Raw genomic sequence first — 17,386 nt, forward strand, 5'->3', positions numbered from 1 at the left:
ATGAGTGTTTTAATGTAGTGGTAGCCTGCTTCCTCGCGTGCCCTTCGTGCATCTCACGCGCCTGAAATTCCCTTTCCTTCCCTTTCGAACGCCTGTCACGTAGGCTAATTAATTGAGGTTGTTTCTGTAGTCGAAGGAATTTTTCAGGATGTCCAGCGGCATGGTAGCTCAAAAAAATAGGAAAGTAAGAAATTCAGGATTGAGAAAATGGAAAAATAGGAAACTTTGTATTAAAAAATAGGAGAAAAATAGGAAAATTAATAGTACTTTTGTCGACAAAGATAGCCTCCCTGCACCTCATCTGAGTTTTAATAAAGGCTTAAGGCAGCTTGTACGTTCGAAGGATTTAAATTAAATTCTGCTGCTTAGAAGGAGTGAAAATGATCAGTAATGTTTAGTTTATTGGCTCAGCTACGCTGTAATCAGAATGATATACTTGACTACAGGTTGAGAGTGGTTCTGTAATCAAAGGTGATCATATGCAAACTCCCTTCAAGTTTGTGGCGAATCTTTGAAAAGCTTCGAAAAGTGCATAAAATTTCTTAGAACAGAACTTGCTTACGATTGTGTTTTCATTGAAAGATGATGAACTAGGACTAAAAAGTCCTATGGAAAGCTTTCCTTCCATTAATCTGCAATTGGTAGCTGGTTGAGAATATGCTTGTTTGAGTCAAAGACTGCATAGTCTGCTTTCCGCGGGGTACACAAAATGACACTGATCTATTTGGTACCAGATTGTAAGTGTCATGGTTAAGTTCTAAGAAGAATGTAACTCTCTGCTTAGCTACAACTGCAAGACTGGTTTCACAAGCAAAAAATTGGATCCTTCATCAGTCGCTTAGGTATAGCTGTTAACAAGGGTCACCAAGAGAGGTAGTGCCGTAAACTAAACTTTAGGTGTGTTTTTTTCATGTAGCATCCACAATTCAGCTAGTGGTTGGCTTATTAACAAGAAGCTGATTGATGATTTATCTGACCTGTGTTATGAGAGGACAACTTGATCCCGTTTTCAGTTTCAAAGATGAACATAAAACCGAACAAAACTTCAAAATAAAATATAACATGTACAGATACTGATATGCAGTTTCAGTGGGCTATGCACAATATTGTTAAATAGTCATGAGAACTGTAACACTACATACAATAGATGTAGGTGCACTACAGTGTATTGTTCAATCTGCACCAAGTTGCACCGGAATGCACCAAAATGCACCAATCTAGACCAAGTTGCAACAAACTGCACCAAAACGCACCAAACTGCACCATGCCGCACCAATCTACACCAAGTTGCACCAAACTGCACCATGTTGCACCAATCTGCACCACATTGCACCAATCTGCACCAAGTCGCCCCAACCTGCACCCAGTTCCACCAATCTGCACCAAGTTGCACCAAACTGCACCAAGTTGCACCAATCTGCACCACATTGCGCCAACCTGCACCAAGTTGCACTAATCTGCACCAAGTTGCACCAATCTGCACCAATTTGCACCAAAGTGCACCAACTTGTACCAATCTGCACCAAGTTCCAACAAACCCCCGCCAAGTTCAATCTGCTCCAAGTTGTACTAAAGTGGACCACACAGCACCAATCTGCACCAAGTTGCACCAAACTGCACCAAGTTGCACCAAACTGCACCAAGTTACACCAGTCTTTACCAAGTTGCACCAAATTGCATCAAGTTTCAAATTGAATCACCAAGTTTCACGAAACTCCACCATGTTGCACCAATGTGCACGAAATTGCACCAATTTGCACAAAGTTGCACCAAACTGCAGAAAGTTGCACCAACCTGCACCGTGTGGCACCAATCTGCACCAAGTTCCACCAAAGTGCACCAAATTGCACCAATCTGCGCCAAGTTCCACTAAACTGCACCAAGTTGCACCAATCTGCACCATGTTCCAGCAATCTCCACCAAATTGCACCAATTTGCACCAAGCAACGCCAACCTGCACCAAGTTGCACTAAACTGCACAAAAGTTGCCACAAAGTCCACCAAATTGCACCAAGTTGCACCAATCTGCACCAAGTTACACCAAACTGCAACCAGTTGCACCAATCTGCACCAAGGTGCACAAAACTGCACCAACATGCACCAATCTGCACCAGGTTTCACCAAAGTGCACCAAGTTGCACAAATCTGCACCAAGTTGCACAAAACTGTACCATGTTGCACCAATCTGCACCAAGTTGCAGCAAACTGTACAAAGATGCTCCAACCTGCACCAAAGTTACACCAATCTGCACCAAATTGCACCACGTTAAACTAAATTGCACCAAGTTGCACCAGAATCACCAAGTTTCACCAAACTGCACCACACTGCACCAACCTGCACCATGTTGCACCAAGTTGCACCAATCTGGACCAAGTTGCACCAAAGTCCACCAAATTGCATTAAAGTGCACCAAGTTGCACCAATACGCACTATGTTACACCAGTCTGCACCACGTTGCACCAAACTGCACCATGTTGCACCAATCTGCACCAAAGTGCACCACGTTGCACCAATCTGCAACAAATAGCACCAAACTGAAACAAGTTGCAACAATCTGTACCAAGCTGTACGAAACTGCACAAAGTTGCACCAAACTGCACCATGTTGAACCAAACTGCACCATGTTGCACCAAGTTGCACCAACCTGCACCAAGTCGCACCATGTTGCACCAAGTTGCAGCAACCTGCACCGTGTGGCACCAATCTGCACCAAGTTCCACCAAAGTGCACCAAATTACACCAATCTGCAACAAGTTCCACAAAACTGCACAAAGTTGCACCAAACTGCACCATGTTGCACCAATCTAAACCAAGTTGCACCAAAATGCATCATGTGGCACCATTCTGCACCAAGTTGCACCAAAGTACACCAAATTACACCAATCTGCACCAAGTGCTACCAAATTGCAGCAATCTGCAGCAATCTGCACCAAGTTCCAACAAACCCCCGCCAAGTTCAATCTGCTCCAAGTTACACTAAAGTGGACCACACTGCACCAATCTGCACCAAGTTGTACCAGAATGCACCAAGTGTCACCAATCTGCGCCAAGTTGCACCAAACGTCACCAAGTTGCACCAAACTGCACCATGTTGCACCAATCTGCACCAAGTTGCACCAACCTGCACCAAATTTCACCAAAGTGCACCAAGTTGCACCAATCTGGACTAAGTTGCACCAAACTGCACTAACCTGCACAATGTTGCACCAATCTGCACTGTGTATCACCAATCTAGATTGGTGCAGTTTGGTGCAACTTGGTGCCGTTTGGTGCAACTTAGTGCAGATTGGTGCAACTTGGTGCACTTTGGTGAAATTTGGTGCAGGTTGGTACAACTTGACAAAGATTGGTGCAACTTGGTACAGATTGGTGCAACATGGTGCAGTTTGGGGCAACTTGGTGCATGCACCATGTTGCACCAATCTGCACCAATCAGCACCGTGTATCACCAATCTGCACCAAGTTGCCCCAAACTGCACTATGTCGCACCAGTCTGCACCAAGATGTACCAATCTACACCAAGTTACACTAATTTGCACGAAGTTGCACAAAAGTGCACAAAGCTGCACCAAATTTCACCAAGTTGAACCAACGTGCACCAAGTTGCACCAGAATCACCGTTTCACGAAATGGCACCATGTTGCACCAATCTGCACCAATTTGCACCAAGTTCCAACAAACCCCCGCCAAGTTCAATCTGCTCCAAGTTGTACTAAAGTGGACCACACAGCACCAATCTGCACCAAGTTGCACCAAACTGCACCAAGTTGCACCAAACTGCACCAAGTTGCACTAAACTGCACCAAGTTACACCAGTCTTTACCAAGTTGCACCAAATTGCATCAAGTTTCAAATTGAATCACCAAGTTTCACGAAACTCCACCATGTTGCACCAATGTGCACGAAATTGCACCAATTTGCACAAAGTTGCACCAAACTGCAGAAAGTTGCACCAACCTGCACCGTGTGGCACCAATCTGCACCAAGTTCCACCAAAGTGCACCAAATTGCACCAATCTGCGCCAAGTTCCACTAAACTGCACCAAGTTGCACCAATCTGCACCATGTTCCAGCAATCTCCACCAAATTGCACCAATTTGCACCAAGCAACGCCAACCTGCACCAAGTTGCACTAAACTGCACAAAAGTTGCCACAAAGTCCACCAAATTGCACCAAGTTGCACCAATCTGCACCAAGTTACACCAAACTGCAACCAGTTGCACCAATCTGCACCAAGGTGCACAAAACTGCACCAACATGCACCAATCTGCACCAGGTTTCACCAAAGTGCACCAAGTTGCACAAATCTGCACCAAGTTGCACAAAACTGTACCATGTTGCACCAATCTACACCAAGTTGCAGCAAACTGCACAAAGATGCTCCAACCTGCACCAAAGTTACACCAATCTGCACCAAGATGCACCAAATTGCACCACGTTAAACTAAATTGCACCAAGTTGCACCAGAATCACCAAGTTTCACCAAACTGCACCACATTGCACCAACCTGCACCATGTTGCACCAAGCTGCACCAAGTTGCAGTAATCTGCACCAAGTTGCACCAATCTGGACCAAGTTGCACCAAAGTCCACCAAATTGCATTAAAGTGCACCAAGTTGCACCAATACGCACTGTTACACCAGTCTGCACCACGTTGCACCAAACTGCACCATGTTGCACCAATCTGCACCAAAGTGCACCACGTTGCACCAATCTGCAACAAGTTGCAGCAAACTGCACAAAGATGCTCCAACCTGCACCAAAGTTACACCAATCTGCACCAAGATGCACCAAATTGCACCACGTTAAACTAAATTGCACCAAGTTGCACCAGAATCACCAAGTTTCACCAAACTGCACCACATTGCACCAACCTGCACCATGTTGCACCAAGCTGCACCAAGTTGCAGTAATCTGCACCAAGTTGCACCAATCTGGACCAAGTTGCACCAAAGTCCACCAAATTGCATTAAAGTGCACCAAGTTGCACCAATACGCACTATGTTACACCAGTCTGCACCACGTTGCACCAAACTGCACCATGTTGCACCAATCTGCACCAAAGTGCACCACGTTGCACCAATCTGCAACAAGTTGCACCAAACTGAAACAAGTTGCAACAATCTGTACCAAGTTGCACGAAACTGCACCAAGTTGCACCAAAGTGCACCATGTTGAACCAAACTGCACCATGTTGCACCAAGTTGCACCAACCTGCACCAAGTCGCATGATGTTGCACCAAGTTGCACCAAGTTGCACCAACCTGCACCGTGTGGCACCAATCTGCACCAAGTTCCACCAAAGTGCACCAAATTACACCAATCTGCAACAAGTTCCACAAAACTGCACAAAGTTGCACCAAACTGCACCATGTTGCACCAATCTAAACCAAGTTGCACCAAAATGCATCATGTGGCACTATTCTGCACCAAGTTGCACCAAAGTGCACCAAATTACACCAATCTGCACCAAGTGCTACCAAATTGCAGCAATCTGCACCCAAGTTGCACAACACTGCACCAAGGTGTACCAAACTGCACCATGTTGCACCAATCTGAACCAAGTTGCAGTAAAATGCACCATGTTGCACCAAAGTGCACCAACTTGTACCAACTTAGACCAAGTTGCACCAATCTGCGCAAAGTAGAACAAAACTCCACCAACTTCAATCTGCACCAAGTTGCACCAAGTTGCACCAATCTATAGCACCAAGTTCCACCAAACTGCACCAAGTTGCACCAAACTGCACCATGTTGCACCAATCTGCACCAAGTTGCACCAAAAATGCACCATGCTGCACCAATCTGCACCAAAGTGTACCAACTTGCACCAATCTGCACCAAGTTGCACCAAACCCGACCAACTTCAATCTGCACCAAGTTGCACCAAAGTGCACCAATTTTCACTAGAACGCACCAAGTTGCACGAAACTGCACCAATTTGACCATGTTACACCAATCTGCACCATGTTGCATGAATCTGCACCAAACTGCAACATGTTACACCAATCTGCACCAAGTTGCACCAATCTGCATCAAGTTGCACCAACCTGTACCAAGTTGCACCAACCTGCACCAAATTTTACCAAAATGCACCAAGTTGCACCAATCTGCACTAAGTTGCACCAAACGGCACAAGGTAGCACCAAACTGCACTAACCTGCACAATGTTGCACCAATCTGCACTGTGTATCACCAATCTAGATTGGTGCAGTTTGGTGCAACTTGGTGCCGTTTGGTGCAACTTAGTGCAGATTGGTGCAACTTGGTGCACTTTGGTGAAATCTGGTGCAGGTTGGTACAACTTGGCAAAGATTGGTGCAACTTGGTACAGATAGATGCAACATGGTGCAGTTTGGGGCAACTTGGTGCATGCACCATGTTGCACCAATCTGCACCAATCAGCACCGTGTATCACCAATCTGCACCAACTTGCCCGAGACTTCACTATGTTGCACCAGTCTGCACCAATCTGCACCAAGTTCCAACAAACCCCCGCCAAGTTCAGTCTGCTCCAAGTTACACTAAAGTGGACCACACTGCATCAATCTGCACCAAGTTGTACCAGAATGCACCAAGTGTCACCAATCTGCGCCAAGTTGCACCAAACGTCACCAAGTTGCACCAAACTGCACCATGTTGCACCAATCTGCACCAAGTTGCACCAAACTGCACCATGTTGCACCAATCTGCACCAAGTTGCACCAACCTGCACCAAATTTCACCAAAGTGCACCAAGTTGCACCAATCTGGACTAAGTTGCACCAAACTGCACTAACCTGCACAATGTTGCACCAATCTGCACTGTGTATCACCAATCTAGATTGGTGCAGTTTGGTGCAACTTGGTGCCGTTTGGTGCAACTTAGTGCAGATTGGTGCAACTTGGTGCACTTTGGTGAAATTTGGTGCAGGTTGGTACAACTTGGCAAAGATTGGTGCAACTTGGTACAGGTTGGTGCAACTTGGTACAGGTTGGTGCAACTTGGTACAGATTGGTGCAACATGGTGCAGTTTGGGGCAACTTGGTGCATGCACCATGTTGCACCAATCTGCACCAATCAGCTCCGTGTATCACCAATCTGCACCAAGTTGCCCCAAACTGCACTATGTCGCACCAGTCTGCACCAGGTTGCACCAATCTACACCAAGTTACACTAATTTGCACGAAGTTGCACAAAAGTGCACAAAGCTGCACCAAATTTCACCAAGTTGAACCAACGTGCACCAAGTTACACCAGAATCACCGTTTCACGAAATGGCACCATGTTGCACCAATCTGCACCAATTTGCACCAAAGTGCACCAACTTGTACCAAAGTGCACCAACTTGTACCAATCTGCACCAAGTTCCAACAAACCCCCGCCAAGTTCAATCTGCTCCAAGTTGCACTAAAGTGGACCACACAGCACCAATCTGCACCAAGTTGCACCAAACTGCACCAAGTTGCACTAAACTGCACCAAGTTACACCAGTCTTTACCAAGTTGCACCAAATTGCACCAAGTTGAACAAATGAGCACCAAGTTGCACCAGAATCACCAAGTTTCACGAAACTCCACCATGTTGCACCAATGTGCACGAAATTGCACCAATTTGTACAAAGTTGCACCAAACTGCAGAAAGTTGCACTAAAGTGGACCACGTTGCACTAATCTGCACCAAGTTGTACCAAACTGCACCAAGGTGCACTAATCTGCCCCAAGTTGCACCAAACTGCACTAATCTGCACCAAGTTGCACCAAACTGCAGTAAGTTACACCAATCTGCACCAAGTTTCACCAAACTGCAGTATGTTGCACCAGTCTGCACCGAGTTGTACCAATTTACACAAAGTTGCACCAAAGTGGGCCACGTTGGACCAATCTGCACCAGACTTCATCAAGTTTCACCAGAATGCAGCATGTTGCACCAAGCATCACCAACCTGCATCATGTTGCACTAATCTGCTGCAAGTTGCACCGAAGTGCACCAAGTTGCACCAAACTGCACCAAGTTACAACAGACTGCATCAAGTTGCACCAAATTGCACCATGTTGTAAAAAGGGGGTTGGTAGGCAACACACGACTTTTACCTCATGCCAAAATGCTACTTGTTAGATTATGCTCTGGAGGAAAATGTTTTGACTGATCAAATGTGATTTTAGCTGCTCATTTCAATCTGAGAGGTCATTACACGCATATTGATTTTCCGCAGTCAGTGTTTCTGGTCGGCATGATTTGCCCTCTAAGGCGAAGCGTTTTTTCTTTGACCTCTTTTGAAATGTAAATAAGATAAGGGTTTTAGGTTGCTTAATTTCTCCAAAGTGCCTCCTGGATTTTTTTAATAATAATTATTATAAGCGATTTTCTTTTTGACTTGAATGTGACAGTTTCTTGCAATGTATGGTCACGCTGGACCCAGCTCGTTAGCATTTTAAGCAGGATGTTAAATTCTTACAGATGGTGATTTACAGATCCAAATCTCGTAGAATGGAACCATTTTGTGAAAATTTTAGCACTTTCTTTTGTAAAAGAGTTGGAGGAGTTTAGTAAATAAGTGCGCACAAAGATACTTTCCTTGTTATTAGCACAATAGGGCCATTTATATGAGGAAAAATAAGACGCGAACTGTACCATTTATACGAGCATGTCTTATCTAATAAGACACGTCTTAGCTAAGCCGCGTCTTATTTTAGACGAAATGTGCCGTTTACATGGAAAGTTCACGTCTTATTTAAGATGCGTCTTATGTAAGACGCGTCTTATTTTTCCCCGTATAAATGGCCCTAATGTGAAACTTTCTCCTCTGTTTTTTGTTCTTGTAAGTACTTGTCTTGCTTTGCACCACATAAAACAGGGCCTACACGTTAAAAACATTCATAGTGTAAAAAAGGGGGTCAGTAGGCAACACACGACTTTTACCTCGTGTCAAAACGCTGCTTGTTCCAATAATTTTTTTCCTTTTCTCCGACGGGTAGATTATGCTCTGGGGAAAAACGTTTTGACTGATCAAATGTGATTTTTGCTGCTTATTTCAAACTGAGAGGTCAGGTCATATTGATTTTCCTCGGTCATTGTTTCTGGTCGGCATGATTTGCCCTCTGATGCAAGAGCATTTTTTCTTTGACCTCTTTTGAAACGTAAAGTTCTTCACTGCGGCTAAATAAGGGTTTTAGGTTGCTTATTTTCTCCAGTGCCTCCTGGATCTGAATAATTATAAGTGGTTTTATTTTGTCCGTGAATGTGACGGTTTCCTGCAACGAGTTGTATTCTATAGTTCTTTAAAATGTATGAACAGTCAGAACGTTGTAATTTCAAAACAATATCTTCGATTTCCTCTTGAATACGCGTTTTTTCGGCAAGTCTGCCCGCAATTGTATCTGGCGAGAAGACTTCTGCTAAACGCCGCTTTTTTGACATGGTGTTTTCCAACGTACTGGCACAGACACTAGTACAGACAGTATTACTGTCAGAATATCACTCAAACAAAACCAACTGTTACCATTGACAAAATCAGCACATAGTGCGAACAATCAATACAGAATACACAGGCTCGCTACTAGAAATATCAATCAAACAAAACCAGTCGTTATTACCTTGTTAAGCTATGGTCCGTGGCGGTGCTATTTTTTCTTTATTACGTTGTTACACTATTATTTGTCATTACATTGTTGCGCTATTATGGCAGTATAATTATCTTCTTTGTTATCATGTTGTTACGCTATAGTCCGCGGCGGTGCTATTTTTTCTTTATTACGTTGTTACACTATTACCGTACTGGCCAAGATATTACTTTATTTGTTATAACGTTGTTACACTATTGCCGGTGGTGCCATTATTTTCTTCGTTATTTGTTATTACGTTGTTATGTTATTGCCAGCAGTGCTATTATTTTCTGTGTTATATTACTGACACTGTTTTTACTTCCTTAGTTGTTGTGGTTTTAAATTCCGTGCATGGATAATTTTTTTTTGGTAATTCCCTTAGACGATTTTAAGAAAAAAAACAGAACACTCTTCTACTGAAAGAGAAAATGAAAGGACCGAAATAGGGAAGGAGAAGACAGTAATTATAAAGGAGAGGACTGTAAAATTGTAAAAGTTTACAAGCAAAGAAGAAGAAAGAAGGAAATGGGGAAACGAGAGGACTTAATGCAAAATTAGCCAAAACATACTACTACAAGGGAAAAAGAGTAATCAGGCTATTACACTATTACGAAGTAATAAGGAAAAAAGAAGGAAACACACATCCCATAACGCGCACCATATGCCTTAGTTACATCCCTAAAATTTTATACTACAACCTTAGATTTACCTTGTAGTTACATATAGTGAAGTCAATAAATTCGATCATTTATTCTTACCCATGTGAGCTTTGAAATGCTTTACAAATTCAATCCCTTCATCTTGCTTTTTCCAAAACTTTATATGACCATCACAGCTTGCTGTAATAAGGAACTCTGTTCTGTAACATACAACATACATGTAATAATAAGCTAAGTAAACATTAAGTTTTCTCTGTTATAGGACTGTTTAGCTTAGTCTTTGCTATACATGTATTTGTTATTCAGTTAAGGGGCTACCGGGAAAATTGTAGCATTATGCATAGTCTGGGTGCCCTGTGATTTTGGGGGGGCCCAGGAGAAGTTGCCATCTTGATCTTATGGCTGAGTTCAGTTTATAATCTAACAACATTTTCAATTTGCTTCAGGCCCAAAATATTACTGGGGCTTTAGAGAAACAGGCCCCTTAAAAGTCTGGACAATCAAGAAGCCTTGTCAAAGAACCCTGGCCAAACTACCATGTACAAAAACCAAAACAGAGTTACAGTTACTGGGTTGTCTCTAGCCTGCATCACAGACGAAATTTACCTGGCTAGTAACGAACATTTGTGAAGTGGTGCACATAGCCTTCCCCTAGACCCCCCAAAAACTGTTATCGGTCTTTTTGTAAAGGTGTTGCTTATAACAGATTATTGGAGGGCTGCCAAAAAATAGTGTCTAATAACCCAGGACTAGTGGATTTTGTTGTCACTCTAGTGAGTTCTGTTCTTAATAACGACAATCAGAAAAGCAATAAATAAACTGACCCAAGGATTATGAACATAATAGTGAGCTTGCAGACATGTAATGACCAAATTGTGTGAAATGACACCCCTACCATGTATGTGTAGTAAACTCAAAATACAGCTCATACACATACATGACTGTACATATAAATCTCAAAGACAGCCAGAATAGTCCTAAACAAATAAACACTTACATGCAGATTACACAGATTTCTCTAGTAAACTTACACAGTGACCAAAATGTGTGAAATGACATCTCTATGCATGAAACTCTTCTCATATGACTCAGCTGATGGTATGTTGTTCAGGTACACTTTCTCAAACTCTAAAACTGAAATAATAATATTAAGTTTGTTCAAAGTTGTACAATTTTGCATTAATGATTTACATATTATAATTATACGATTATTATTCCATTCGTTCAAAATATTTCTTCATTTCTGATAGCAGCTTTTGACATTCGAGTACAGCACTTATGAGAGTTCACAGCCTGCTATAGCCTGGGACTAGGCTCGTCTGCAGTGGGGGGAAAAAGGCATAAAACAAGGTTAAATATGAAAAATATTGACGAGCTAAGGGAGCCCAGTGGTGGCCTGGGGAGGGAAAAAGCGCGGTGGAAACCCCTTATCCTTACCCTAACCCTCCGCCACCCTTTCCCCTCCCCAGACTACCTCGCGATTTGCTTTGCTTCCTGATTTTTTCCTTTTTCCCCAATGTGGAGCTTGGTCCCAGGCCGTCACAGCTACGACCTCGCAAAGCATTGAGAGGGTAGGTAAAAATGACAAGAAGTTAAGAAGAAAAGGAAATAAGGCAATAGGGAAAAGAAAATTTATAAATATAAAATATATGATACATAAAGAAACAAAACAAAACTACAAAAACAATAAAAGAAAGAAAATGAAAGAAAGAAAAGAAGAGAAAAAGAAAAATAAGATCTGCCTTGAATTGAACTGCCTGGAATCAAACTCAGCACCTCCTACTACGCCAATTTGTTACCACTACGTCTCGTGGAGACATATGACTTAAATGGTGATAATATTTGATTTAATTATATGAACTTTTGTGTTGCCTAGCATGTGACTGCAATTACCATGATGAAAAATTGTGTGATGTTTCAAAAGCAGATTGTATTGCACAAGACTGTATACTGTTTTCAAAGCTCTTGGAGGTTTCTGAAGTTTTCTTAAGCTTTACCTGTATATTTAAATCAAAACGTTTATGTATGCTACATTTCACATCTCAAAAAAGCGAAGCAGTGAAATGTCAAACAGAGACGCTATTGCATATGGCAAAAACAGCAATTCAGGTCAAGTGGTCAAATTACAAGTAAAGTTTCCAGCAGAAAAAAACACCCTGAATGTAGACACTGATGACCAGCAATTCAACTGCCGATGGACATTCACAAACATGCAGTCAAAAACAAATTGTCAAGTAGAATTTGGAATACAAGCCAAAGAACAAAAGCAATGAGGCATTTGTTTACACACCGGCATATATTAAACTAACATTTATTTACACAAACTTCCTTTTATTTTGGATTTGACAGATAAAAGGTCATGGATTGCTTTTTCTAGTTCAACTAGTAAACTGCCGATATTTGAACATTTTTATTAACTTTAATTGTTTTGATGCAAAGTATCAGCTAAGCCGTGCAAAAACATAACATAACATAATCTTTATTTAACGTGGGAGAAACACTTAGCTAAAGCTATTTTGCAGGTTTTCCACAAATCAGTATTAAAAAAAAAGAAAGAAAGAAATATGTACATAGAAATGTAAAAATATAAAATATCTAGCATCTAAAATTACAAAATTAGATAACTAAAATTGAATGTTCCTCACTTGTTTGTTAAATTCTAGACCTCCAGCTCTTAAACGCAATTCATTTGGAATATTGTTCCATTGTTTTGCGGCGAAATATCTGAAGGAGTTTAATCCATACTTTGTAGTATTTACTTTTGGCAGTGATAGCGTATTATTGCCCCTTAAATCGTACTTGTTGTTTCTCATTTTAACGAGATCCTTAATGCATGTGGGAGCGGTGCCTTGAAAACAGGCGTTTATAGTTATTAACATGTCCTGGACACGACGGTTTTCCAACGTGGTTCCTAAACCTATTCGCTGTAGCAGTTCATGATAAGCTGATGTTTTATCTTTGTAAACATATCTTAGTGCACGCTCGTTTACTTTTTCTATTTTCTTTGTGTTTCTCGAACCACAATGATGCCATACCTGACTGCAATAATGAAAATGAGGCAGAACAAACGCTCGATACATTAATTCCTTTACCTTGCACGGAAGAATGTTTTGTAACCTATTCAGCGCATTTACCTGCCCCCCTACTTTGCGACACACGGACGCAACATGTGCATCAAATTTGAGCTTGCTTGAACGCAAATTTCCCAAAGAGTTGTCAACTGCTCCTATATCTTGAATTTACATAGTTCAGGAATTTCTCACAAGAATTAAATGCTGAGTAGAGTTAAATTGTTATTTTATAGACCAGTAGAAAGTTTTCTCTGACGTGAGAGAAGTTAAAAGATTACTCAAAACTTAGTATCCCAGTAAGTTTATGTGTTTGTTCTTCATTCGTTCTATTACCGGTACGTACATGTATTGTGAAGTCATGCAACAATTAATGTTTAGAATTGAAACCCTGTTTCAGTCTTCACCGAATCGTGTAGACACTGTTAAGCATTTTGTTGCCGCTGTTGCAACAACAATAAACCAGGAACAATATGTTAGCTCATGCATACTAATCAGTTCTGATACAAGGCCGTTTTTCAAGCTTGTTAAGTAAATGGACTCGCATTAAACAATTTTTTGCAAACTAGTTTGAAGCACGTTAACATGGACACTTATCTTTGAGCTGTACTGTACATTATCTGTACCTCTTGAATTAAATACACCATGCCACGTATTAGTGAGTGACAAGCATTTTCTAGCACTTTCTAGGTCGTCGTCTTCTAGGTCAACACTTTCTTGGTGATCACTTTCCAGGTCATTGTTTTCAAGGTCGTCATTTTCTAGGTCAACATTTTCTTGGTCGTTGTTTTCCAGGATGTCGTTTTCTAGTTTGTTGTTTTCTATATTAGGTCATCATTTTTAACTAAGGAACGTAGGTCTTCATTCTTTAGGTCGTTGTTTCTAAACACCTAAAACGTTCACAGGTTCTTACACCGAGGTGAACCCCTTCCAATACACTTCCTAACTAGAAATACATGTATGTGTATCGCAGAGCCTCGCTGCTAATAAATAAATTTTACTGAAAGGAAATGTATCACATTCACCATCCACTCGCATTGCATGCGTATCGCGCAATTACAAAGCCTTTTCTAGCAACTTACATTACTGTTATGGTCTCATTACTGGAGTATTCACTTTCACGACTTAAATAAGATGTGAGTATCTTGGACAACTCTAGCTTTTGTCACGCCACGACGGCGCGCGCGAATCAGATGTGGATGTGTATCCAGTGCAATCAAAGGACCAAAAATTAATCAAAATACACGTTACCTCTCTTCTTTTTTTGCTTAGGAGGAGGAGGAGGCATAGGACCGATAACTTCATCATCTTCATCATCCTGTCGGCTATCATCTTCATTCAGAGCACGCTTTCTGTCTCGGTTACTGTTCGCTTCGTCCGCCATTTTGAATTTGAGATACACTAGTGACTTGTACTGGTCAGAGGTTTTGACCCTGTAAATTATGCGCAGTCAGATCTCATTGGAGCCTTTGAGTTATGTAAATCAGCGACTGAATGTCTGAAAATTTGCTTCTCACCTTAGTGTTGTGGTAGAGCGTTGGCGGAGTTTAAATAAGCTTAGTTGTATTTACCTTGCTACATTCAATTGAGCGCTCAAAACGGTTTGATGCGTCATGACATGTTGCTGCTCGGATTTGGTTTAGGTGGAAGAAACTTGAGCTTATGTCGATGAAAGACATACCGTGCATCATCAGAGGAGTGTGGCCGGCCAGGGCTTGTAATTACGACGGATCAGCCATGCTCTTGACTGGTTAGCTGCGTATTATGCTTTATAAAGAACGGAAAGAATGAGTTTTATGAATTGAGTAACTCTCAGAAGGGCTATGGAAGGGCTTGATACCTCCTCAGCGGCTTACCGCACGGAGAGCGAGGGTAGTACAACCAGCGATGACCGAGAATCACTTCGTGCTCATTTGGAGCGAGAATCGCTCGGACATCTAAGCGCACTGTTTCCCGACGATATGTCGCTTAACTACTTTCAAAGTCTCTGCGAGGACGATTTGGAACACGATTACAATGTCAAGGATGACAAGGAAAGAGAACTCCTGATGCACTCTATTTTAAAACTACGGGAGGATTTTTTGGCAGACGAGGTAACCTACAGCTATTAAACTTACATAGTAAAGCGTAACGGTGCATGACCGTCTCTTTAAGTGTCCGTAGTTTTTTTTAATATGATTTGATCAAATAATCTTGGTTTATGTGCTGAGTGAAAGGCATTTTATTCTTCCTATATGGCAAGCATTTTTAAATTTTCCCTAGGTCGGCAACATATAGGATGCAATAAAAAGGAACTTCGAAAATTTCATTGTCAACGCGTTGTGCCTCGAGTGTGTTTTAAAAAGATGATGTCTCCTTGTTCTTCGTTTATAAATCTTTACAGGCTGATGTGTTATCTTTTCGGTAAACCTTTCAGCGTGAAAGCACTGGTGCTGAACTTTTGTCGCAGTTTTTTTTTTCAAGTTATAGTCCTTTGAATTTCAACTCCCGTATGGTTCAAAATGTAAATATATAGGTTGGCTTAAGCTTTACGTAAGCTTGTATAAGCTCCACAGACTGAAAATTTATTGAGGTAACGATCAAACCTTAACTGACCCAGTTCATCATAAGAGTCGCGAGTTTAATTCTGTGTTGCGCTAGGTATTTGGCACAACTCCTCTAATTAATTCTTAGAACACTTGATCTTATCCAGATATTTTAGGCTGTGTTATTTCCTTTAGTTAATTCCGATGGGAGTTTCCTGTCAGCCCAGAATTAACTTTTGTTGTGATCTATTCAGCGCTGTTTTGCATGTTTATTTTGTTGACGCCTTTCAGGATAATATGATGTTGTACTTTTCGCGAGGTCTAAATTGTAAACATTCATGTGCGCGAGAACCGCGGGTATAGTTACAACAGTAGGTCACTGTTAAACAGTGTAGAATCTAATACTAGAAGCAAGACATGAAATCATAAAACGTAATTGTAGCTTGCAATAAAGGCTCTATAAGGAATGAAATTATATAGATTTTAGCATCTTGTTTTCAGTGTACTTTACGGTGTACATGTACTATGTGTAAACTGCATAATTTACTGCTTTGAGATGGAGTATCATTGTGCTCACTTGTATGTAAACATAAACACCACATCAACAATATCTTCATTTTTGAAAAAACAAATGGTTTTCTGCTGTTGGAATGCTTGTTTTGTGTTGTAAAAGTGCCCAAAGTTTTTTTTTTACATTGGGAAAAAATGGGTCAAGATAGTAGAAGGTGAACGGTTTAGCTGAATTGAATGATCACACAATGGCCTTTTATTTAAGTGAAAAGCTATTGCTATTACTACTATTGCTGGATAAATTTATCTGTGTTTTCCAGGCTAATGCTAAACCTTAAAGGGTTTGTTGAATGTTTTAGTAAACATCAAATCATTTGGTTACTTGTGTAAATAATTTTTAAACAAATTATCATTGGAAAAATAACAACTCAAGCAATGCAGCATTTTTTTTTGCTAAAAGTAAGTTATTGTTGTTGTTGTTACCTTTTACCTACGCTTAAAAGAGGCAGCTCTTTCAATTTGAAACTGCGTGTCTAGGTAGTGTGTAAAGTAAATTTTGCAACTGTGAGGTTTTTTCCCTCTCAGGTTAATCTAGTTGGATTTAGTTATCCTTTGAAAAAAATATGGACCATACACTGTAGGTGATAGGTAATAATTAATTTGTAAACATGGATTTTGTTTATCGCAGAAACAGCCCTCTATTTCAAGAGCCAGTATTTAGGGACATAATGCAAATAATATTATAAACACTAACAGCATACCTGGAAGAACTATGTAACGATAATTTTGTTATTTATATACTAATACATTATTTAGAACTGTCAAATTTGTTGATCTCATAAACCCCCTTGGAACTATCAAATTATATCTGTAAGAATCTACAATTCTCCTACAATTTGTTAGAATAGGTGGTTGATATTCATGATTAACATGCAAAGATACAGGTAGAAGTTTTTGGTAATTGAGAAGTATAATATTGTTTGATCATGGCCCAATTGGCAAGGGTAGACAGTGCATTGCATTCCTTTCACAGGAA

At 41.0% G+C, this 17,386-nt stretch overlaps 3 protein-coding genes across 4 annotated transcripts in view; 2 read left to right on the top strand and 1 right to left on the bottom strand.

Annotated features, from left to right (window-relative positions):
• The window catches only part of LOC140921348 (uncharacterized), a 92,042-nt gene extending 80,347 nt beyond the window's left edge, over nucleotides 1–11,695 (top strand). The window contains exon 8 of the mRNA XM_073371346.1: nucleotides 11,686–11,695. The gene's annotated coding sequence lies outside the window, so the exon portion shown is untranslated. The remainder of the gene's footprint in view (nucleotides 1–11,685) is intronic.
• The window catches only part of LOC140921349 (peptidylprolyl isomerase domain and WD repeat-containing protein 1-like), a 48,876-nt gene extending 34,170 nt beyond the window's left edge, over nucleotides 1–14,706 (bottom strand). Inside the window, exons 1-3 of one of the 2 annotated variants that reach the window (XM_073371349.1) lie at nucleotides 14,567–14,706; nucleotides 11,279–11,381; nucleotides 10,347–10,447 (exon numbers count right to left, since the gene is read on the bottom strand). In XM_073371349.1, coding sequence (XP_073227450.1) covers nucleotides 10,347–10,447; nucleotides 11,279–11,381; nucleotides 14,567–14,699 — 337 coding nt within the window. In that variant the 5' untranslated portion in view covers nucleotides 14,700–14,706. Of the gene's footprint in view, nucleotides 1–10,346; nucleotides 10,448–11,244; nucleotides 11,382–14,566 lie in introns of those variants that run through there. The other variant, XM_073371350.1, reaches the window with a different exon arrangement.
• Nucleotides 14,707–14,798: 92 nt separating this feature from the next.
• LOC140922041 (microtubule-associated serine/threonine-protein kinase 3-like) overlaps nucleotides 14,799–17,386 on the top strand; it is a 31,422-nt gene continuing 28,834 nt past the window's right edge. The window contains exon 1 of the mRNA XM_073372071.1: nucleotides 14,799–15,408. Within this exon, the coding sequence (XP_073228172.1) occupies nucleotides 15,139–15,408 (270 nt within the window). The 5' untranslated portion in view covers nucleotides 14,799–15,138. The remainder of the gene's footprint in view (nucleotides 15,409–17,386) is intronic.

This window comes from Porites lutea, chromosome 12 (genome assembly GCF_958299795.1).
Source record: "Porites lutea chromosome 12, jaPorLute2.1, whole genome shotgun sequence".
NCBI lineage: Eukaryota > Metazoa > Cnidaria > Anthozoa > Scleractinia > Poritidae > Porites > Porites lutea.